The sequence below is a fragment of the Lampris incognitus genome, chromosome 1, assembly GCF_029633865.1.
Source record: "Lampris incognitus isolate fLamInc1 chromosome 1, fLamInc1.hap2, whole genome shotgun sequence".
Classification (NCBI taxonomy): Eukaryota; Metazoa; Chordata; class Actinopteri; order Lampriformes; family Lampridae; genus Lampris; species Lampris incognitus.
In genome coordinates this window covers 145,913,400-145,937,729 of record NC_079211.1, presented here as the reverse complement: position 1 = coordinate 145,937,729, position 24,330 = coordinate 145,913,400, and the positions used below count along the sequence as shown (strand labels likewise).

At 48.0% G+C, this 24,330-nt stretch overlaps 1 protein-coding gene across 1 annotated transcript in view; it reads left to right on the top strand.

Annotated features, from left to right (window-relative positions):
* The window catches only part of eeig1a (estrogen-induced osteoclastogenesis regulator 1a), a 46,102-nt gene extending 25,611 nt beyond the window's left edge, over positions 1-20,491 (top strand). Inside the window, exons 2-11 of the mRNA XM_056284068.1 lie at positions 896-1,016; positions 2,118-2,147; positions 8,323-8,439; positions 9,252-9,298; positions 9,571-9,722; positions 13,323-13,427; positions 17,015-17,210; positions 17,725-17,846; positions 18,342-18,411; positions 18,585-20,491. Coding sequence (XP_056140043.1) covers positions 896-1,016; positions 2,118-2,147; positions 8,323-8,439; positions 9,252-9,298; positions 9,571-9,722; positions 13,323-13,427; positions 17,015-17,210; positions 17,725-17,846; positions 18,342-18,411; positions 18,585-18,630 — 1,006 coding nt within the window. The 3' untranslated portion in view covers positions 18,631-20,491. The remainder of the gene's footprint in view (positions 1-895; positions 1,017-2,117; positions 2,148-8,322; positions 8,440-9,251; positions 9,299-9,570; positions 9,723-13,322; positions 13,428-17,014; positions 17,211-17,724; positions 17,847-18,341; positions 18,412-18,584) is intronic.
* The last annotated feature ends 3,839 nt before the right edge of the window (positions 20,492-24,330 follow it).

Here is a 24,330-nt window from a genome sequence, read left to right as displayed (position 1 = left end):
CATACTGATGGTGGTTGCTATCGCATCATTTTTATGTACGTGGCGCCAGGAAGCGCGGGAGTAAAAATGTGTTTATGAGCTGTAGGGAGTAAAGAGAAACCTCTGGGGGGTTTTTCCTTCTTCATAACGGCTTTTCGATGATTTGGATCGGAATCCCGCAAATGCCCCGACCCTGGATTCCTGGAAGTTTCCCTGTTTAATCCTGGAGAGATGCTCATAATGAACCATAGATGCGAGCCTTAATGGGATTACTGCCAGTCACAAAACACAGAACTGCCGAGCCTTCTGCATGCTGATGGTTCCTTAAAACCCGAATGGACGGGTTTAGTCAGGGATCAACAGGAAGTGCTCTGGTTTTGGCCGGGTGATACGAGCAGGCTGCTCTTCTGTTGCTGAAGATCATGTTCTACCAAAATAAACAACAATATATGAGTTGCTTTGGCTCGCCAGAGATATTCAGGGTTATGGGTGTCTGGAGTCTGTCCCAGCATGCATTGGGCAGAAGGTAGGGAGACCCTGGACGGCCCACCAAAGTACATATGTGTATATCCTATATATGTAAGTGACTAGTATGGTACACACCTAGCAAGACAATGCCACAAACGAGGTTAAAAGTCATACTTAGAAACCCTCTAGAGATTAAGGTCGGCCTGGACCACGGAGGGTTATGGAAAAACAGAGACTGAGGAGGGGTCACTTGGACGAGTGATGAGACGTATCCGTCAACAAACGTTGTGTCCAGATGCACTGATTCAGCTTTCTGCCAATAGGAAAAACATGTTGAGAGGACCTGATGGGGGAAATACCAAACTGATTATTAATAATCTGTTAAAAAAATGTAACGATATTAATATGTGCCTTCACACGGTGTGTTTTTTTTTTCTTTTCCCATCAGAGAGGAAGTTCAGGAAAACTGTGTTCGCTGGAGGAAGAGGTTTACTTTTGTGTGTAAAATGAGCGCTAACCCGCACACCGGTGTGCTGGACCCCTCCATCTGCAGGGTGTCTGTCAGGAAGGTAAGACCCTCAGAAAAGTAAATAAATCACCTTTGCTGGGCTGCCAGATCTGTGAACGTCTTTGTTTTTGCATGTTGGTTGCGTGTCGCGGCGTGTCTGCGGGACAACCTCTCGGCTTAAAAAGCCCGAAAGTCTGGAAACCTCCGGCAGGCGTGTCTGACTCGCTACAGGCTCTGCAGTTTGTAGAAGTAAAAGAAGTGAAATCATCAAAATAGATTGACTTCACATTGTGTGTCCCCTTAAATCGGTAGAATTTAGCCTAAATGATGCAAACTGAGCCGAGGATCAAACTGTAGCCTTGCACCGCTGCGGCCTTGTTCACGGGCATGTTAACCCGGCAGTCAGGATAATTCATGCTGTATTCCAGCCAAAGGCAACATTATGTGACAAAATCAAAACGCTCCAAAATACAGAATTTTGAATGTGCATTTTGAAATGACTTTTTATTTTATTCTAAATGTATCTGTTGCACGTTTGACTTTAGAACAATATGCAGGATTTACTATTTGAAAAACAGCAGCTGCCCTCTCAACTTTCCCATCCCGGCCCTTAAAGCAAATATACAAACGATCAGCCTGCATGTACGAGACGTTAAAAACACACAGAGGCAAAAAGGGGAACTGCGCACCAGACTACTCGCCCACACACACACACACACACAGACACACACACACACTTCGGCGAACATTTAAAAGTGATAGTCGCATGAATAAAGGTGATTATTGGGGTAGCTCTCATGTCGAGTCGTCCGGGTGGACTGTCGGTGTCTGTAAACAGCCAGTGAAAAGCCTCCAGCCGGGTGTTTTCAAACTTCAAACTTCAAACCCGACAATCCTTTAGCAGAGTTGGCCGTGAAAGACGGTTTGCGAGACACATTTACAGCACTCGGGGTCCAGCCTGGGGCGTCTGGCAGCCCGCTAACAGAATATCAACCCTGTCGGTGATGGGTGTCAGACTCTGCCCATGAGCGCCACACGGGGACCGCGTGCACGGCAGTAACCCTGCTATTTAAACCCTGTAATTGTAAACGTCTGTAATTTGATGGTCGCTGACTTGGTATTGCTCTGGGTTCATCCTGCTCTTCCTGTTTTTCCCCTGCAGGAACTGAAAGGAGGAAAGGCTTACATGAAGGTAAGGAGCTCCTTCTCCAAACACTTAGTGCCAGCTGGGGAGGTATGCGTGTCCGTACGTGGCAACACTTGTCGTTTCATGTAAATACGCTCATTCCTCGCCACGCCTTAGCATGCACGTGTCCCCTGCTGGCCTGTATGTAAATCACACGCCCGTCCACTTCGTCGCCACGTTTCCCGGGAATTTAAAACATCCTTCCGGTATCACGGTCGCCCTTAACCATAGCAGGTCTCCCCTGAACCTGTGAGGAGGAGTATGTCCCAGCCCGGTTTAATCCCCTCACAGAGACAGAAGTTGTATTAATCCCTTCAGGTTGTTTTCTGGCACGAACCCTGTCCTTTGTTTTCCCATCCTCCATTTAGACTTCCTCTCGCTAAATATACCTCTACTCGCCTCCGAAACTGGCTTCCCTTAAAACCACTAACTCGGTCAGTAAACGGCACAGCCTGAAAAAAAGGAAACGTGGTTATTCTCCAATAGACCTCGTGAGATCATGACAGAGGGGATAGATAGATAGATAGATAGATAGATAGATAGATAGATAGATAGATAGATGGATAGATGGATAGAGGGGATAGATAGATAGATAGATAGATAGATAGATAGATAGATAGATAGATAGATAGATAGATGGATAGATGGATAGAGGGGATAGATAGATAGATAGATAGATAGATAGATAGATAGATAGATAGATAGATAGATAGATAGATAGATAGATAGATAGATAGATAGATGGATAGAGGGGATAGATAGATAGATAGATAGATAGATAGATAGATAGATAGATAGATAGATAGATAGATAGATAGATAGATAGATAGATAGATAGATAGATGGATAGAGGGGATAGATAGATAGATAGATAGATAGATAGATAGATAGATAGATAGATAGATAGATAGATAGATGGATAGAGGGGATGGATAGAGGGGATGGATAGATAGAGGGGATAGATAAATAGATAGAGGGGATACATAGATAGATAGATGGATAGAGGGGATAGATAGATAGATAGATAGATAGATAGATAGATAGATAGATAGATAGATAGATAGAGGGGATAGATAGATAGATAGATAGATAGATAGATAGATAGATAGATAGATAGATAGATAGATAGATAGATAGATAGAGGGGATAGATAGATAGATAGAGGGGATAGAAAGATAGATAGAGGGGATAGATAGATAGATAGAGGGGATAGATAGATAGATAGATAGATAGATAGATAGATAGATAGATAGATAGATAGATTAGATAGAGGGGATAGATAGATAGATAGATGGATAGATAGATAGATAGATAGAGGGGATGGATAGATAGATAGAGGGGATAGATAGATAGATAGATGGATAGAGGGGATAGATAAATAGATAGAGGGGATGGATAGATAGTTAGATAACTTTGTCACAAAGTAACAGAAATGTTCCTTTGACAAGGCTCAACAATGACTAAATAATGTGCATTTAAAACACATTTAAAAGCACACACACCGGTAAAATAGGACTTAAATGGTTAAAGCTACAACTGACAAGAACGGTGTTGAACAGGTCCGAGTGCAGTGCCTATTTTAATCTGGTCAGGCTGACGATCGCAGAGAAAAAACAATGATAGACGGTTTTCCGGGCCTGTGGGACTGGGTAGCATCGACCTGATGGCAGTAACTGGAAGGATTGGTGGAGGGGGTGGGGGGTCCTTATTGATCAGACTGGCTTTCCTGATTACTGACCTGACTGGGTGAGCAGTTCGAATCGGGGGGTTTGGGGTGAACCAGTTATTTTGCTGAACTGGGTCGTTATGCTGGAGGGTTCTGTTTGGTGGTTGGTAGTGAGGGCGTCGTACCAGGGTGAAATGTTGAAGGTGGGCGTAGCCTCGATTAGTGTCCTGTGAACCAGGGTTAAAATGTCCTCGCTGACACTAAAAGTCCTGAGCTTCCTCAGCAGATGGAGGTGCTGTTGGGCTTTCTTTTACAGAGTCGGTGTGCTGGGAAAAGGAAACGGAGGTGTCTGTCTCCGTCCCACGGTATTTAAATGATTATACTTCTTCTACCAGCTGGCCTTTGATACTGAGGGGCTGGAAAAGAGGTGGTTCTTGTGAGTCTTGGCGTCTCTCTTCTCCCACGGCGCAACTCCGTGGTCTTGGTAATATTGAGCGCGAGGGAGCTTTCCCAAAATGTCTGGACCAGGTTGTTTACTGCCTGATGGTATTCAGATAGAGCATTGGCGCCAGTCATGTGGGCCACGAGGGCCATGTCATCTGTGTACTTGAAAAGAGTCATTCCTTCACTACTGCAAGAGATGTTGTCAGTGTAGACAGAGAAGAGGATGGGGGATAAAACACAACACTGGGGGTGCCCTGTGTTTAAAATCGACTTACTGGATTTAAAACCCTTTACAAGCACCAGTTGTGGCCTGTCCTGTAAAGAACTCTTAATCCATGAAACCGGTGTCAGTTTGACCCGAAGCTCCACTAGGCAGTGCAGTAGGGTGTGTTTGCGCGTACGGTATTAAAAGCAGAAGAAACGTCCATGAATAAAATCCTAGGGTGGGGTGTGTTGAGAGACTGATAATGTTGAATCATTATAGTTAAAGGAATCTCCGATCACTCGGCTTTTTTGGTGGTCAAGATAGGGGTAGCAAGACTCAGTGGGAAGTGGCATTGACAACTTCATACAGTTTCAGCTTAGACCTCATGTGAGAAGCCCTCTATCATCATCATCATCATCATCGGCAGTCACTCTGGGTCGAGTATGACTGCCCTCCCTCTAGATCCTTGTGGGTCTTCAGGTGGGCGTAGAGGCCGATCCTGGAGCCGCATATGTTGGGGCAATGTGGGCAAGGGTGTGAAGAAGTGGTTGAGGATGTGGCTTGGGCCTTTCTGGTAACTCGCTCCTTTCTGAGTCTGCACTTGTTTTCAGCAGCACAGTGGAGGTCGTGGGTGTAGTGCCCAGCACCCTCATGGACAGCCAGTCTCCAGGCCCCCCTGTTTTCTGCTGCTTGCTCCCAGGTGTTGAGGTCGATGCCAAACCTTTCTATGTGGGCCTTGGTGTTATCTTTATATTGCTTCATTTGTCCTCCTGGGGCACGGCGTCCTGTCACGAGCTGAGAGTAAAGGACTTGTTTCGGGAGGCGAGAGTCAGACAGGAGGAGGACATGGCCAGATGTTGTGCGATGGTGACAGTCATAGTAGGCCTGTTGGCCTCCTCGAGGACGCTGGAGTTGGTGTGCTTATCCTCCCAGCTGATCTTAAGGATCTTTCTGAGGCATCGCTGTTGGTATGCCCGGAGTGCCTTCAGGTGCCTGCTACAGGTGGTCCAGGTTTCTGGCCCGTACAGTAGGGTGGGCAGTGCTACCACTTTGTACACCAGAGTTTTTGTTCTGGCCCGAAGGTCGTGGTTTACTCAGTCTTGAGAAGGCCCGGCTGGCACAGCTGAGATGATGGTGTATCTCAATGTCAGTGTTGGCTGTGGAGCAGATAGAGCACACTGGTATTCCAGTAAACACTCACGCCAGGACAGGTAAAAAAAAACTTCCAGTTTTGACTTTGGCCATTTACGTTCCAGTCTCCTGCAGGCGTGCTTAAGAGCACGTGTCTCGCCGTGAAACCAGGGTGTAGGCCTCTTTAGTCGCCCGGCTCTGGTCGTGAGAGGTACGACTGAACCGAGGAGACTAGAGAGGGCCACATTGAAGTCACTAGTGAAGTTTTCAACAGAGCCTGTACAGCGCCGCCACCTCGTTTATGCTCAAGAAGGAAGTGCGGGTTTTGTGTTTTGTCATTATTCAGGGAACATCGGGCACCCGTGGATTTAAAGACGTATAATTTTCCTTTGTGTTTTGAATGGTTGGACACAGACTCGGCTCATCAGCCAAAAAGAAAAGCCTTGTAAATATCACATTAGTAAGACAGGAACAACCCACAACGTTTCTCTGTGTCTCCTTTCTTCACTCTGTTTTCCTCTTTCATCCCCTTCTCTTCTTTGTCTGTGTCTCTCTCTCTCTCTCTCTCTCTCTCTCTCTCTCTCTCTCTCTCTGTCTCTCTCTCTCTCTCTCTCTCTCTCTCTCTCTCTCTCTCTCTCTCTCTCTCTCTCTCTCTCTCTGTCTCTCTCTCTCTCTCTGTCTGTGTCTCTGTCTCTCTGTCTCACTCTGTCTCTCTGTCTATCTCTCTCTGTGTCTCTGTGTCTCTCTCTCTCTCTCTCTCTCTCTCTGTCTCTCTCTCTCTGTCTCTCTCTCTCTCTCTGTCTGTGTCTCTGTCTCTCTGTCTCACTCTGTCTCTCTCTCTCTGTCTCTCTCTCTCTCTCTCTCTCTCTCTCTCTCTCTGTCTCTCTCTCTCTCTCTCTCTGTCTCTCTCTCTCTCTCTGTCTGTGTCTCTGTCTCTCTGTCTCACTCTGTCTCTCTGTCTATCTCTCTCTGTGTCTCTGTGTCTCTCTCTCTCTCTCTCTCTCTCTCTCTCTCTCTCTCTCTGTCTCTCTCTCTCTGTCTCTCTCTCTCTCTCTGTCTGTGTCTCTGTCTCTCTGTCTCACTCTGTCTCTCTCTCTCTGTCTCTCTCTCTCTCTCTCTCTCTCTCTCTCTCTCTGTCTCTCTCTCTCTCTCTCTCTCTCTGTCTCTCTCTCTCTCTCTGTCTGTGTCTCTGTCTCTCTGTCTCACTCTGTCTCTCTGTCTATCTCTCTCTGTGTCTCTCTGTCTCTCTCTCTGTATCTCTGTCTCTCTATCTCTCTCTGTGTCTCTCTGTCTCTCTCTCTGTATCTCTGTCTCTCTATCTCTCTCTGTGTCACTCTCTATCTCTCTGTGTCTCTCTGTCTCTGTCTATCTCTTTGTGTCTCTGTCTATCTCTCTGCCTCTTGTCTGTGTCTCTCTGTGTCTCTCTCTGTGTCACTCTCTCTATCTCTCTGTATCTCTGTCTGTCTATCTCTGCGTCTCTGTCTGTCTATCTCTCTGTGTCTCTGTCTGTCTATCTCTCTGTATCTCCGTCTGTCTATCTCTCTGTATCTCCGTCTGTCTATCTCTCTGTATCTCTGTCTGTCTATCTCTCTGTATCTCTGTCTGTCTATCTCTCTGTATCTCTGTCTGTCTATCTCTCTGTATCTCTGTCTGTCTATCTCTCTGCGTCTCTGTCTGTCTATCTCTCTGTATCTCTGTCTGTCTATCTCTCTGCGTCTCTGTCTGTCTATCTCTCTGTATCTCTGTCTGTCTATCTCTCTGTGTCTCTCTCTGTCTATCTCTCTGTGACTCTCTCTGTGACTCTCTCTGTGTCTCTGTCTGTCTATCTCTGTGTCTCTGTCTGTCTATCTCTCTGTGTCTCTCTCTATCTATCTCTCTGTCTATCTCTCTGTGTCTCTGTCTGTCTATCTCTATGTGTCTCTGTCTGTCTATCTCTCTGTGTCTCTGTCTATCTCTCTGTGTCTCTGTCTGTCTATCTCTCTCTGTGTCACTATCTCTCTGTGTCTCTCTCTGTGTCTCTCTCTCTGTATCTCTGTCTGTCTATCTCTCTGTCTACCTCTCTGTGTCTCTCTCTGTCTATCTCTCTGTGTCTCTCTCTGTCTATCTCTCTGTGTCTCTCTCTGTCTATCTCTCTGTCTACCTCTCTGTGTCTCTCTCTGTCTACCTCTCTGTGTCTCTCTCTGTCTATCTCTCTGTGTCTCTGTCTGTCTATCTCTCTCTGTGTCACTCTATCTCTCTGTGTCTCTGTCTGTGTCACTCTATCTCTCTGTGTCTCTCTCTGTGTCACTCTATCTCTCTGTGTCTCTCTCTGTCTATCTCTCTTTGTCTCTCTCTGTCTATCTCTCTGTGTCTCCGTCTGTCTATCTCTCTGTGTCTCTCTCTGTCTATCTCTCTTTGTCTCTCTCTGTCTATCTCTCTGTGTCTCTGTCTGTCTATCTCTCTGTGTCTCTGTCTGTCTATCTCTCTGTCTCTGTCTATCTCTCTGTCTATCTCTCTGTGTCTCTGTCTGTCTATCTCTCTGTCTCTCTGTCTGTCTATCTCTCTGTGTCTCTCTCTGTCTATCTCTCTGTGTCTCTGACTGTCTATTTCTCTCTGTGTCACTATCTCTCTGTGTCTCTCTCTCTGTATCTCTGTCTGTCTATCTCTCTGTGTCTTGTCTGTGTCTCTCTGTCTCTCTCTCTGTGTCTCTGTGTCTTTCTCTCACTGCACTCCCCCCCCCCCCCTCTCTCTTCCAGTTGGGCTTCACCGACCTCAACATGGCGGAGTTTGCTGGCTCGGGCTCCACCGTGCGCTGCTGTCTGCTGGAGGGATATGACACGAAAAACACCAGGCAGGACAACTCCATCCTGAAGGCAAGGAGGAGCTGGAAACCAAGGACCCCCCCCCCCCCCACCCCACACACACACACACACACACACACACAGATTTTAAAGAGTTAAATGACTTCAGAACCTGCCGGAATGTGTTTGGAGAGACGAGCCGTCTTCGAGTAACGACGACGTGTTGTTGTTGTTATCCCCCAATCGGGTCAGAGGAGGATAAGGCGACGGATAAGCTCCAAGTCAACAAACCGGTTTTTCTTTAAGTCCGTTTTTTATTTCAACTCGTGGCAGTGAAAGAGAAATAAAATGTCGTCGTTTCACAATATCAGCCCCCCCGCTGCCACGTCAGGTCAGAGGAGTCTCTGAGTAGATCGGCGGATCGTGCTTTTTAAGGGTTTTTCCATTTCGTTTGGCTCGGCGGGGGGAAAGACGTCTCTCCCAGACTCGCGCTACGATCCCTTGCTGCCGTCGGCCGAGTCAGAGCTGGCGGCGGCCGTGTCAGAGCTGGCGGCGGCCGAGTCAGAGCTGGCGGCGGCCGCGTCAGAGCTGGCGGCGGCCGCGTCAGAGCTGGCGGCGGCCGAGTCAGAGCTGGCGGCGGCCGAGTCAGAGCTGGCGGCGGCCGAGTCAGAGCTGGCGGCGGCCGCGTCAGAGCTGGCGGCGGCCGAGTCAGAGCTGGCGGCGGCCGCGTCAGAGCTGGCGGCGGCCGAGTCAGAGCTGGCGGCGGCCGAGTCAGAGCTGGCGGCGGCGGCTCGCGCTAGAGATGCACGGCAGCTTTCGAGTGACGTAGAAGAATCTGTTGGACACACCGGATGAGTTGTGAGCTGTTCTCCTTTCCGTTGCAGGTGATCATCGGCATGACCCTCCTGTCTGGCGACCCCTGTTTTAAAACGTAAGTACTTTCGTTTTAATGTCCCTCATCATCCTTCTTTGCTTTTTAAAGTCCCATTTTTACATCCCACCGAAGTGAAACTGCAGCTATCCGATAACCCGTTCATCGTCCCGGGGAGTTTGCAGCATCAGGATGACGTCCTGTTGTTATTGATATCTATCAGAGCAGTTTGTTATTGATTCACCTCATCCTGCCCACCTACAGGCTCATTGACTTCTTGTGTAATCTAAGTCTCTGTTGGACTGATGATGTTGTCTCCCCCCTCCCCGCAGTCCCCCAAGCACAGCCAAGTCCATCTCCATCCCGGGCCGAGAGCACACCCTTCAGCTGGACTGCAAGGGCGAGGGAACGGCCGATCCCGGGCCTGCGGGGGGCGTCGCTCTGGGCAGAGCCGCCAAGCCCAGATCCTCCGCCAACGGCTCAGGTAGGACTCGGCGTTCAGACAGACGGGCACTTCTTAAAGATGTCCCCCGTCTCCCCGCTGGCGGGTGTTGAGACGCTCATCTTAAAGAACCGTACCGATGTTTTCCCCAAGCGTCAGCCTGTTTAGTCCAAATGGCGTCTACTTAAGGTTGCTCCCGACCATGTTCAGGAGTGCACCGTACTAGTTTACATGCAGTTTTCCCCACCTTCCACACAGCGTTAGCTCGCCGTTCATGTCCGTACCGCGTGAAACTCAACCCCAACCCTAACCCTAACCCTAACCCTAACCCAACTATCGCCGCAGAATACTGCAGCGGGCTTTAAGCTCCTCCAGTCAGTACTTCAGCGGTGTTGTCTCGCCGGATATTTGTTCGTCGGGTCGGCATTCAGTTTTCAGTTTTGGGATTCGGATATTATTTTTCTCTCTCTCTCTCTGTGTGAATGTAGGCTACCAATAAAGGTGGACTGCAACAATACATTCTGTCAGCACGTTGTACTATATTTATACTTCTTAATTGCTCTTAAACTGTGGAAATACACACCCCGTCAGCTTGGGCGCGTGACATCCCTCACTCACAGCAGCGATGCCGCGCTCCAGGTCACGTCGGCCGGTCAAGGGGAGAGAACATGCCGGAAGAGCCCAGCTGGGCTGCTGGTGTTATAATTAGTTTTCCTTCTTTACTGTGTCAGTAATGGGTAATATTGTGAGTTCTTTGCCGGAACAATTTTTGAGTATTTCTACTGTTACGGCTGTCTCATTAATAGTATTGATTTTTATTTTATCTTATTTTTTAAATTTTTTTCTGGGGGGGGGGTTTCCCCCCTTTTCATCTTCAATTTCTGCCCAATTACCCCGCTCTTCCGAGCCGTCCCGGTCTCGGCTCCACCCCCTCTGCCGATCCGGGGAGGGCTGCAGACTACCACATGCCTCCTCCTCCCATACATGTGGGGTCACCAGCCGCTTCTTTTCACCTGACAGTGAGGAGTTTCACCAGGGGGGACGTAGCACGTGAGAGGATCCCGCTATTCCCCCCAGTTCCCCCTCCCCCCTGAACAGGCGCCTCAACCGACCAGATGAGGCGCTGGTGCAGCGACTAGGACACATACCCACATCCGGCTACTCACCTGTTGAGACGGCCAGTCGTGTCTTTAGGGACGCCCGACCAAGCCGGAGGTAACACGGGGATTCGAACCGGTGATCCCCGTGTTAGTAGGCAATGGAATAGACCGCTACGCCACCCAGAAGCCCACATTAAACGTGTTGTCATAACAGAAATATGGGGGTTTTGTATCTGTGTTTGACTCTTGCTGGGTTCAGGCTTAGGCTCATAGCTGACTGAACTGGGGAACTGGAGTTGGCCCCGCCCACTGCTCCTAGCGTATAGGAAGGGTTAAATGCAGAGGACAAAATTCACGAGTATTGAGAAATGACAATAAAACAATGATAAGCAAATATAAATCTCCACTCTTAGATTCGTTGGAGCCAGGATGGCGTTTCTGCGCGTCTGCTGCGCAGCGCTTTGTGGGGCGTTGTCTCGGGTGTGCAGCCTGTCATAACCAGCAGTTATGTAGGTCTATAGTCCACCCAAGATAAGGAAAAAATGTCACGAGTCATTACGTCACAAGAAGTGCACAGACAGGACCTCGTTCAACCAAATCCCTCGGGATCACAGACGCGCATCAGATACACCCAAAGCTTTTGGAAAATGTGTAAAACCACCGAATCCTTAACCGTTAAAGTCTTTCATTAAATCAGAGGACACGTGTTACGCTGCTATGTGAAGCTCCGGAGATTCGCTGTGAAGTCTGAAGCTCCCGAGCGTCAGCACCCAGGTTATCTCACGATGATAATATAACTTTTACCAAACATACAGTTGGCTAAATATTCAACCTGATGGACTGTGATGTGACAAGCAGCTCACTTGTAGAAACCCTGCCATCGCAGAAGGTCCGGGCCGTCCCTGCAAACAGCCGATTAGATGGATGTTACTACGCTGGCAAAGAGCCTAAAGTAAAGCTCATTTCAGTCAGTTTCTAAGTGTTCAGAGTCCAAGTCCGAGCAAAAATAACCCTTCAAGGGGCGTCCAGGTAGTGTGGCGGTCAGGGACCGCCGGTTCGAATCCCCGTGTCACCTCCGGCTTGGTGGGGCATCCCTACAGACACAATTGGCTGTGTCTGCGGGTGGGAAGCCGGATGTGGACGTGTGTCCCGGTGGCTGCACTAGCGCCTCCTCTGGTCGGTCAGGGCACCTGTTTGTGGGGGAGGGGGAACTGGGGGGCATAGCGTGACCCTCCCACGCGCTACGTCCCCCTGGTGAAACTCCTCACTGTCAGGTGAAAAGAAGCGGCTGGTGACCCCACATGTATCGGAGGAGACGCGGTAGCTGCGGCCCTCCCCGGCTCGGCAGAGGGGGGCGGAGCAGAGACCGGGACGGCTTGGAGAGTGAGATGATTGGCCGGGTATAATGGGGGAGAACAAAAGGGGGTGGGGGTGGGGGGGCCAAAACAAAATGAAACCCTTCAAAATGCAGAAATAGAACTCAAAAACTCCCAAGAAAATAGTCTAAAACAAGGTCTTTGCTCAAATCGATAAGCAGCTAACCTTCAAGGTTCACGTGGCCTCAGTGGCTCGGTCGTGTGGATTTTCCCCGTGCAGCATCAGGAAGACCAGACCCTACCTGTCTCAACATGCAGCACAACTCCTCGCACAGGCTCTCGTAATATCACACTCACACTGACGACCGCAGCTCTTTACTGGCAGGCCTCTCCGCATGTACGCTCAAACCTCTGCAGATGATCCAGGATCCAGCGGCGTATCTGGGGTCTCATGTGTAACCGTTGCATATGCACGAAACGGAGACCGAAAGAGGCGTACGCCACTTCCCACGCAAACTTTGTGATCTACTCGGTTGCCTAACAACACGGGGAATTCAAACAGGTGCTTCAGAGGGCCAAGAGTACACAGGTTCTCATTCCCGCTGGACTCCACGACAGATAATTTCAGCATTTAGTCCGTCTCTGTAGTGGAGGGTGTGCCACCAAACCAGCGGTTGCCTGGATGGCAGGAAATTGCATTCAGACATCTGAAGTACTACGGTGTGCTTTGCAGAAAGATTGGGAGCAATGTAAAGTGTGTGCCCTTTGTAGTAAATGGGTTAAAACATGCAAAAACGGTGCCGTCAGACCCAAGTCAAACCCGCTCCGACCGCAGTTCAGCCAGACGGGTTTCACAACCCCAGCCAGAACCTCCTGGAGAGAGATCTGTATAGAAGTGTTTTTGGCTGGGCTTTCGTGCCAAAGAAACTGTAAAACCAACTGTTAGCCAGGGTCTCTGTGCTGAACTAACGGTTTGTAATAATTATAATTCTGATATTGTACCAGAACACTTCGTTTTCCAGGTCTTCTGACGAGCCTTCCCTCTGTGTAGCAAGACGCCTGAGTTGGGACTCAGAAGTTGCTCTCCGTGATGTTATGACCCTGATTTTATGTCAGATTAAATGTGCAGCCTGACTGTGAGAGTAAACAGTGAAATGTATACTGTCCGGTCCTGGTAGAGACTGTATACAACGATTTTAAACCACATTTCCTTCCTTTGTTTCCAGGTCTTCCAGAAGAATCTGAGTTGAACGCGTCTTGTCCAGGCGACTTCTTCCAGTCCGGTCACTCTCGTAACTCCAGCTACGCCAGTCAGCACAGCAGAATCTCAGGTACAACCCCCACTAGAGTCGGTTCTTAGTTTCTGGCAGTGGCGGCTGGTCAGTGCAGGGCGCTGGGGCGCCGCCCCCTGCAAATATCAAGAGATGAAAATCTACTTAAACATGTTAAATATAATTTAGTTGTATAATGCAAAATGAAATAAAAGTGTTTTTTCAGTCTGTGAGCGCCTGTCAGCAGCCAATAAATACTGGTTCCGAATAGCATATACTTCCTGGGTGAGGGGCGCCGGCCAAACCAGACCTTATGTAAGCCCTTAAAGTTGTGGTGAGCAGGTGACCCGAGGCTGCTGTCTGATTGGTTTCTTCAGATTTTCCACGGGGCGCAGTTCTGTGCTGCCCCAGACACGCCCACTTTTATTGGCAGTGAATTCCCTCCATCCATCCATTATCCAAACCACTTATCCTGCTCTCAGGGTTGCGGGGTGGCGGTGAATTGGTATTGTTTTACTGTTTTTTTTTTTTTTATCTAATGTCACTGGAAAATTCTCATGGCTGTCAATCGTGTTCACACCCACCCGGACGCCTCGTCTCGACTGTCAATCATTCACCGTCTACGAACCCTGATAAAATCTATAGGCTACACTGTCCTTCTTAATAACTCTGTGACTGTGTGGACACTAAAGCAGCTGTCAGGTGTGCTGCGCTAAGCTAAATTGCCCCCCCCCCCACAATTTTTTAACACCAGCCGCCACTGCTTTCTGGCCAAAAAAAACCCAAACTTCTTTTTTTACAAAAATGAAGACTTGCATGTCAAAGATAGATAAGTATCGAAAAGCAAAAATGTCTCGTGAATAGCAAATTAGATAATGATCAACAACACAAAGTAATCGGATTACGTGTTCTCTTTATTTGCAAATTGAAACGTTATGGCAAATCTGATCATGTGCTAAACTCCAGTGTAATTTCTCGTCCATACGGATTTCATTTCAATGGAATATGTAAAATCTTGACACTGGCGCCCCCTGTTGGTCGGGGTGCCACATGCAGTCAGGCGTCAGCATATCTGGAAACCTGTGGGTGGGGGTACTGCTTCGTTTTGGTGCACCATCAGGGCCTACATCCACGACCGCTGGTTCTTTACTGGTGGTAGTAGCTGCTGGCGTGACGGTGGGGGTACTCGTTATCCTGTACTTGTTCGACGTGATTATTTCTATCAGATTCGTTACACTTTAACCATCGCCGTGGGGAACCGGGTCGTTGACACAGCCAATGAACTCCTTTTATAGGTAAACGTGCAACACCGTGACCTTAACTTGAGCACAGGTAGAAGATACAGAAACCTATACATAGGATAAGCCGCAGAATACGCAATACTTAAAGTGTGCGTATACAAAAACCTTGCAAACGACAGCCCGCAGCTTTCCTCCCATGATGTTTTATACAGGGAGAATCATGGTCATGTTTTTTTGTTTTGAGCCAAGCGAGTTTTTATAACGGTTGTCATTTGGCCAAGGACTACACGGACGGCGTCTCTCGTGTCAGCTGTTTATTGAAAGCCGAGCAGCAGAAGAAACAAACATGTGACTCATCTTTGAGGAGCATCTGGTGTGCTGCGTAACTGCACTGGTCTCAGCTGCCGGTGACGAGCCGGCCCTGGCTGTAACGTGGCGTCAGGAAATAGTCACTGACAGGATACGAACTTCCCTCAAACATTACAAATACACAGCAACATAGCTGACACAGTATGTATGTCACTGTGGCAGAGGGCGGCACGGTGGTTAGTGCCGTCGCCTCACAGCGAGAAGATCCTGGGTTCGAACCCCACGGTTGTCCAACCTTGAGGGTCATCTCAGGTCGTCGTCTGTCTGGAGTTTGCATGTTCTCCCCATGTCTGTGGTGGGTTTTCTCCAGGTGTTTGGGGCGCCTGCTTGGGGAGGAGGGGGAACTGGGGGGGGGGGGAATAGCGTGATCCCCCCCCCACGCACTACGTCCCCCCCGGGTGAAACACCTCACTGTCAGGTGAAAAGAAGCGGCTGGGGACTCCACGTGTATCGCAGAAAGCATGCGGTAGTCTGCGGCCCTCCCCCGGATCGGCAGAGGGGGCGGAGCAGCGACCGGGACGGCTTGGAAGAGTGGGGTGATTGGCCGGGTACAATTGGGGGGGAGGAAGAAAAAAAGGGGGAAATTTAAAAAAAGAAAAAGACATGCATGTTAGGGTTGCCCCTTGCCAGGGCAGTAGAAAGAAGAACTGGAGTCACTGCTGCTATACAATAGGATGGGGCAAATGCAGAGAACACATTATGTGCAAAGATACAATGTCAAATAAAGTGGCTTTCGGCTTTCATTAATGTGTTGTAATTTGTAATATAGTTAAAAACTATACTACAGATCGTGCAAACTACTACTACTACTACTACTACTACTTTCGGCTGCTGCCGTTAGGGGGCGCCACAGCGGATCATCTGTTTCCATCTCTTCCTGTCTTCTGCGTCTTCCTCTTGTCACACCAGCCACCTGCATGTCCTCCCTCACCACATCCATAAACCTCCTCTTTGGCCTTCCTCTTCTCCTCTTCCCTGGCAGCTCCATATTCAGCATCCTTCTCCCAGTATACCCAGCATCTCTCCTCCACACATGTCCAAACCTTCTCAATCTTGCCTCTCTTGTTTTGTCTCCAAACCGTCCAACCTGAGCTGTCCCTCTAATATACTCGTTCCTAATCCTGTCCTTCTTCGTCACTCCCAGTGAAAATCTTATCATCTTCACCTCTGCCACCTCCAGCTCCACCTCCTGTCTTTTCATCAGTGCCACTGTCTCCAAACCATACAACATAGCTGGTCTCACAACCATCTTGTAAACCTTCCCTTTAACTCTTGCTGGTACCCTTCTGTCGCAAATCACTCCTGACACTCTTCTCCACCCACTCCACCCTGCCTGCACTCTCTTCTTCACCTCTCTCCTGCACTCCCTGTTACTTTGGACAGTCGACCCCAAGTATTTACACTCAAATGCCTTTGTCACCTCCACTCCTTGCATCCAAATATACTACAGATCGTGGAAAACTAGCCCAAATTCAGTCCACCTGCCCAAGATGATTTTTTTTCCCTGCACAATGCAACCCGCCCGATTCGTGCAACACTAGCTTCGGCAACACGGCAGGTTCAAACACACACAGACCCGCAGTACACCGGATAACCACATGTGGCGCTCCATGATACCTTATACTGGCTACAGCTGCCTTATGTGTCGAAATTCACACACAGCAGAGACCTTCGCTTCAGCTCTGTTACGTTTGCACACACAAGATGTTTAACTTGATTGGGAGCAACAAAATCGAAAACGCAGAGGACAACAAACACTTTCTACAGCAGCAAACGACAACAACAACAACAACAACAGCGTATCTTTTAGAGTATCTCAACATGGTCAGTAAAGGAATGATCCGTATTTTTATGAACAGGGCCCAAAAAGCAAGCACTGACATTTTCACAACCAGGGTACATCTGCATACAGCTGGTCTCTACAGCATTGGCTTCTTACCAGTTCTGCGATTCTAGCGCCATCTGGCGGCGGTGTTGCGCAAGTGTCTTTGCGACGCGTTTGTCTCTAAACCGTCTCACCTCCCTGCTGTTCTACAGGCTACAGCACCGAGCACTCCTGTTCATCCAGTCTGTCTGACCTGACGCACCGCCGGAACACCTCCACAGGGAGCAGCGCCTCCGGGGGTCTGGGCGGAACCGTGGACCTGCCCGCAGAGGGCGAGAAGGATGCCGGTCGCCCGGAGAGACCCCCGCGACCCCCACGGCCCGTCTTACCCCCTAACCGGCCCTCAAGGTGCAAAACCCTCTACTATACACTGACTTCCTGTGTGTCGTTTCATTATCAGAGTTTGTCTTCACATTACCAGGGAGGTGACCCGGCGTATTAGTCAAGTTAACCTTTAAACGCAACTCACAAATTAAGAAAACAAAAGTGGCAGTAGTGTAAGTAACAAAAATATCTACTGCCACTTCCGGCTGCTCCCGTTAGGGGGCGCCACAGTGGATCATCCGTGTCCTAATTCCTGTCCTCTGCATCTTCCTCTCTCACCCCATCCATTTATGTAAATATATTACGGATAGGCACACGAGGTTGGCGTCAAAAACAGATTTAGAAAAATGTCTGAATGAAGAATCGGCGAGTGAGAAATGTCCAGAACAATGGACGAGACGTGTGTCTGCTGTTTATAAGCTGTAATCCTGCTCGCAGCGCCCGTACGAGCACAGCCGCATAACGTAAAAGGCAGTTCTTTGGGATTTTCAGTAACTGTTATGATTCTCGTTTCGCTTTGGAATGTGCCGGCACCCAGGAGAAAGCAGGATTCGGTGGAGAGCCAGCCCACGTGGGTGAACGACACTCGCATGGACGCCGACGACATCGTGGAGAAGATTGTCCAGAGCCAGAACTTTGCCGACATCAACAACACTGAAGGTAACGACGGGAGCACAGCCAGCGGTAGACTGCTGGAAGGACGACATAAAGGTCTCGCTGAGCAACGTGCACAGTATGGCCGGTCTGTTAAGAGGTCCCGTGGTCTGTGTACCATGTGTACCATGTGTACACATGGATACCATGTGCCATGTCCATCTACCTCAGGCATGTATGCAAGTACCCTGCTAACATCTAGTTCAGCATCTCTGATATGTTCCCTGCACCACTGCACTCTATCGCCTCTCATTTCACCTGGATGAGTCACTAAGTACATATCTGAGTTGTGTTGCGGTGGTGTACTTCACGTGGAATACTAGAGAGAGCCACGGAACCGGAGTCAAATTCCATGTTTGCGCAAACCTGCATGGCCAACAATCACGATTCCGATTCCGACGTGGACTTTTGAGTTTGTACCGTGGAACTACGCGAGTCTGTGTGGTCTGTTCACTGGCGTCGGGTTCCACCGCTGACCTCTGGCCTGTCTCTCCTTTCCAGACAGTAACCTCCGCCTGTTCGTCAGCAGAGACGGGACCACTGCGCTTAGTGGGATAAGACTTGGAAACAGGTGGGAGTTTTTCCTTTCCGTCTGTCTCTTTTTTGTAGTCTCTGTTTCTGTCTGTCCTTCTTTCATGTTCTGTCTTGCTCTCACATGCGAAAACCCCCCCACATTGATTAGCCCCCATCCGATGCACACACAAAGTCTTGGTCTCATTGTCGTGTGTCTTCTCGTCCCTCCAGGGTGTCTGCTGGCGGCTATGAGCCGGTAGTGATCGAGAGCCACTAGCTGCCCGCAGACCGGCCGCTGTCTTCCTGCATCTCCGGGGTTTTCCTGGAGTATCAGTGGACCTGATGCTGTGAGAGGAGAACTTAACCCCGGCTGCCACCACCAACGTTTACCGTCCGGTTGCTCGTAGCCCCCCGTGTCACACCTTGCACTTTATGTCCAGACGTGTCGTCGCATGTTTCCTGTGCTCCACTTAGCCGTGCCGTTGGTGTTTAGGGTCACGTATGAGCGGGTCTTCCCCCCCCCCCCCCCCATCCTCACACTGCCATATGTTTACGCTTTTTTTATACCCTGCTACACTCGGGCAAACGTCAGCCATTTCTATTATTCTTTTTTATGGGTTTTATACCATCAAATACACGTCTGTGTTGGATGGTGCGATGGGCCGTCAACCTCCATAAAGTAGCTGAAAATGCGGGAAGTACTATAATCAAGGTTACTCTTGACTCTTCCTCTTCATATTTGCAGGACCTCACAGCTTCTGTAGAGGCGGTGGAACTTACTGGGTCAGCAGGACAGGTCGGTCCAGATCTCTGCCTTACAAACCCCCCCCGTCCTGGTCCACTTTCCAATTCCTGCTTCTCCGGATTTGCTTTTAGTAGTTAGCGAGATAGACAACTCTGCAGCCACACGTTTTTCCTGCCGGTGTTCTGGTTGCTGTCAAACTGTCGTGACGAGTTGTCCTTTACCTGTGGACACACTTAGTCGGCGTTGCCTTTGTGTCGCTGTGCATCCGGGTGCAGACGTGGACACGCGAGTCGTGGTTAACAACTCACCGGGTGATGTTTTTGACTTTCATGATAGAACATGACTTCTGCGTTCATGGTTCCGGGTTCAACTCTGATGAAAGACATCCATTTCACAGTGATTAGAACCACATTCACTTTTGTCGCAGTACAAACTAAACACAATGCGTGCAACGTCTGCTTACCAGCAGGGCGAAAGCGTCCTCGCATCGGCGATACCTAAACACATCGGATAACCACGCGTCTCTCGAGGGGTTCGACCACTGCGACACAATGTGCAGAGATGTGAGAACCGTGCCTTTTTTCGTTCACGTGTGTGGACCGATCCCGTTGACCGGGGAGGTCCAGTTTAGCCACAGTGCCTCTAAAAGCGGCGGTGTCGAACGCTGTGCCAGCACGAGTGCGCAGATATTTGCTCCCCCCTGAACGCTGCACCAGAAGATGGTAGTGATTAATTCTGCTCTCTCTGTAAGATGTGCTAACTGGAGAATTGAGTCGCCGCGGCGTTTGGTTGGAAAGAGCCACGGCCCCTCCGTAGCACAGGGTTACAGACCACAGCTGTAAAGTGGGAGTTTCTCTTAAATGACCCCGGAGCTTTAGGTTGACTGATTTGTTAGTGCTGGCAGTGGTGAAGAGATGCTTTTCGTTTGTTGTGTCACGTTGTAACGCACGTGTTCCTTTAGTTTTTTCCAGAGCTCACACTTGTTTTCTTGCTTTCTGAATTATTGCTGCACCTTAGGCTTCATCCCCAAGAGAAACTGTTTTTTTGGGGGGGGGGGGGGGGATCCAGTTTCGCTCTTTTTAAGCTAGTTAAATTACAAGGGACGTTGTTGTAACCTGTAGTTTGAAAACCGCTACTCTTGGTTCTGTTATGGAACATTCCACACAGAAATGTCGTTGGCCCACAGCTTTGGTCTGCTGTTGGCTTCGGGCGATTGGCCCTTGATTGTTTACTAGAGCAGTGACTCTCGAAGTGGGCGTAGCGAGCGGGTTTGCAAAATCATTTGCTATAAACTATAAAATTGTGCCGTATCATTAAAAAGTGCTAGCCTGGGAACCAGACGAGCCTGCAAGCTCATGTTTTACATTTCCTCTGGCACACACGTCTGGTCACCCCCCCCCCCCCCCCCCCCCCCGTTCAGACAAATTTCCAGCCGACCTGGTCCGGGTTGGGCCAATCACAACCATTTATCTAATACGGGGCGGGTTTGATACAATGACGTACAGCCTTATTTTTTTCCAACCACAGTCCGGGAACTCTGCCTCTGATTGGCTAGTACTCGTTACCTCCATTGGTTATGGTTAGGGTGGGGTTTGGGATAGGGTTAGCCAGTCACAGACAGAGTAGGGGCAGGTGTTCCTGGAATGCAGGTGGGGGAGAAAAAAAACCAACACTGACATACAGAGGAGCGCCGTTGGCTGCGGCTGAAGTGGAACGGTCTGTTGAATCCACTATTGTTCATTCATTCATTCATTCATTCATCTTCAGCCGCTTCTCCGAGGTCGGGTCGCGGTGGCAGAAAGCTAAGTAGGGCACTCCAGACGTCCCTCTCCCCAGCAATGCCTCCAGCTCCTCCTGGGGGATCCCAAGGCGTTTCCAGGCCAGAATGGACATGAGTCCCTCCAGCAAGTTCTGGGTCTACCCCGGGGTCTCCTCCAAGTTGGCCGTGCCCGGTAAACCTCCAAAGGAAGGCTCCCAGGAGGCATCCTAATCAGATGCCCGAACCACCTCAACTGGCTCCTTTCGATGCGAAGGAGCAGCGGCTCTACTCCGAGCTCCCTCCGGATGTCCGAGCTCCTCACCCTATCTCTAAGGCTGAGCCCAGACACCCTACGGAGGAAACTCATTTCAGCCTCTTGTATCCATGATCTCAGTATTAAATGAGCTAGATGGTATATTTTCTCTTAAAGAATATCAAACAACTGCACTTAAAGCGTTTGTTGATAAGGAAGATGTCTTTGCCGTACTTCCGAAAGGATTTAGTAAAAGTTCAAGCGCTATGTCACACGTTTCGTTGCTCCAATTGGTTGTAGGTCTAGTCAGTTGTGGCCTGAGGCATTCTGGTCCATTGATAACGCCCCTTGGAAATCGAAAATGAACCAAGATGAGCCAGACCAATTCACAAATGCGAATTCATCTGGTTCCTAGGCTAGAAGAAGTGCATATCTACAGAGGGGGACCATTTGTGCCAATAAAACAAGCATATTGTGTCCATTACTCCCACCCAGTGGGAATAAGTGGTATTAACATGATTCAAATTGAAATGTGTTTTTGTTTATTACGATGAAGCAGGTGTGAAGTATTTAGGTTGAAATTTTTAGAATACAAATTTTTCCAATAGCATCTAAGAGTACAAATGGGAGTCAAGCATACGTTTAATTAGTGTTACGATTATGAGGGGGTCCTTAGAAGTTTTTCTCTCCTGTAAGGGATCCCTGACCCCAAAAGGTTGGAGAACCCCTGTAGTAGAGGATGCTTTTTCAGGTCCTGCAGACAGATATCATCACTCACATCCTCTTTCTATGGCGCAAACACCAAAGAGGCGGAGAAGAGACCGCATCTGAATTCCCTTCGTTGCTCAACGGTTCCAAACCTAAGCAAAGAATCGTGTTGTTAACCAGCGGGCTGGTTTATGCTTCTCATATTAACAGAATGTACTAAATTTTAGCAACTTATTAGCAAGTATGTCCATTTTACCAGGAAATTTTAATTTTTTTTTCTTAATGTGAGAAAAACAACGGTGGTGAGATCCTGTCTCTTGGTTCCAATGCAAAATCAGCTTTTCCTGAACATTTTGAATGAGGTGACATTTTTCTTAAATTGTGTGGCGATCGCTCGTTTTGTAACAGTGCCACTTTTTCTAAGAAAAATCCTTGAAAATCGCAGCGGAAAAGGGCGAGGTCTCTCTTTGTTAGGGGTTTGCGTTTATTTGTCAGAAATAATGTTTTTAGGGTTCTGTGTAGACTGACTTGGAGAAGAGGGACAGTTTAAGTGGGGAACTTGCACGAGGAGGCAGCACACAGTCGAGTTTCTAAGGTTCCGTCTCACACAAGAACACGATGGTTTCAGTGTATTTCAGTGGTTGAAATCCAGCACATTGTGTAAAATTACTCACTAGTTATATTCCAGTAGAGTACTTTGTTTTTAGAGTTTATCTGTATTTATCTCATGGTATTGGGTTAGGTATTATCACACGTTGGGTGAAACCACTGTCTACATGGTCTGGAAGCGGGTCCGGGCCTACGTCATCACAGCCCTTAGTAATCTTTTTGACAGATTCTATTTATGTGTAGTATAGAATTTTATTTTCCTGGTCTGGAAAGAGGGTTTTAAGCTATGCACACAACCCATGTCCTGCATGGAAAGTTAACCTATTTTCCCAATTAGTAAATTTTAACAAATAACTCAGTTCTAACAAAGTTTTAAAGAGCTAAATGGTGTGCACTGTGATCCTCCATTTCATAGTTATGAAAAAAAAATTTTTTTTGCATTTGTCCTGAAATGTCTTCTTAAACAGTAAAGAGATTATCTGTGTTTCCTCTGCCTTGTGTTTTTATTCTCTTACATCTGTTTTTTACAGTCTGTTTTTCAGTATGATTTCTTTTCAGATGTAATGACAGACAAACAGGGATAGACCCAAGACACAGACAGACAGACAGGGACACAGACATACAGACAGAGAGACACACAGACAGAAAGACATATAGACAGACACAGACACAGAGACACACAGACAGAATGACATACAGAGAGACAGATGCATACAGACGGAGAGAGACACAGACAGACAGAGACAGAGATAGGGTTATAGGGAGATACAGGGTTACCAGACCCAGATTTGGTGGTAGACAAATATCTGATAGGGGCAATGAAACATGTTATGGATCCAACAGTAGCATTTACGCTAGAAATATGAATGTTATAGTAAAACAATATAAATTAGAGAGGGGTTCACACACTGAGGAGGTTTGCATATGGCTCAAAGTTTAAGCTGGGGTGTATGCTCCAACATTCAAAGAATGGGCACAAAAAGGCCTTACGGCAATGTGTACAGTTCTAGAAAATGGTGAATTTATGAGCTTCCAAGATTTAAAGGCAAAAATCTCGAAAACAAATATTTTTTTTTAGTTACATGCAGTTAAGAGACTACTTCACAAAACAGATGAGGTGGGAACCAGATGAAACCTCAAATAATGTGAGTGGGGTGATTGTGGATGCACACAAACAGAAGGGGCTTAGGGGTCATCCCTGCTTTGTACCAAGCTTTGGGGGGAAGCAGGGGGGATTCAATGCTCTACATAAAAGCAAAATGGAAAGCAGAGTTAAAGATTCAGATAACAGGAAGAATGGTTATCAATTGTGTGACACACAATGTACATCCACAAACTCACAAATATGGCGGGAATTCTGCTGGAAGAATCTAACTCGCTTTTTCATAACACCCGAAATAAAAAGCAGGCAACTTGCTGCACAACAACAGTGTTGGAGTCTGACCACACACATATTTCCTGGAAATGCACAAAGATTAGGCTGTATTGGCAGAATGTTAATATAGGTATCAACAGTATTTGGGGATATGAAATCCCAAATACCTGCCCGGTGATGTATCTCAGTAACATTGATGATGCTGTGAAGAGAGAAGCTCTCTACTTGACTAAAGTTTTACTTGCAGAAAGTAAGAAAGCCGTTACCACAAACTGGCTTAATGTTAACACCCCAAAACAGGAACAGTGGACGGAAATTGTCCAAGACATTTGTGTTATGGGAAAGTGGACATTTTGAGAGTCCAAGAGAATATATTTAAAAAGAACTGGGAAATTGAACATTTATACGGGAAATGACACTGACTAAATTAATCCATAATTAAAATATTTGTGTGAATATTGAAATATTTCCAGACAACTATTTATTGTTATTCTTTGTTATTTTAAAAAAAATATTTTTACCTGTTGC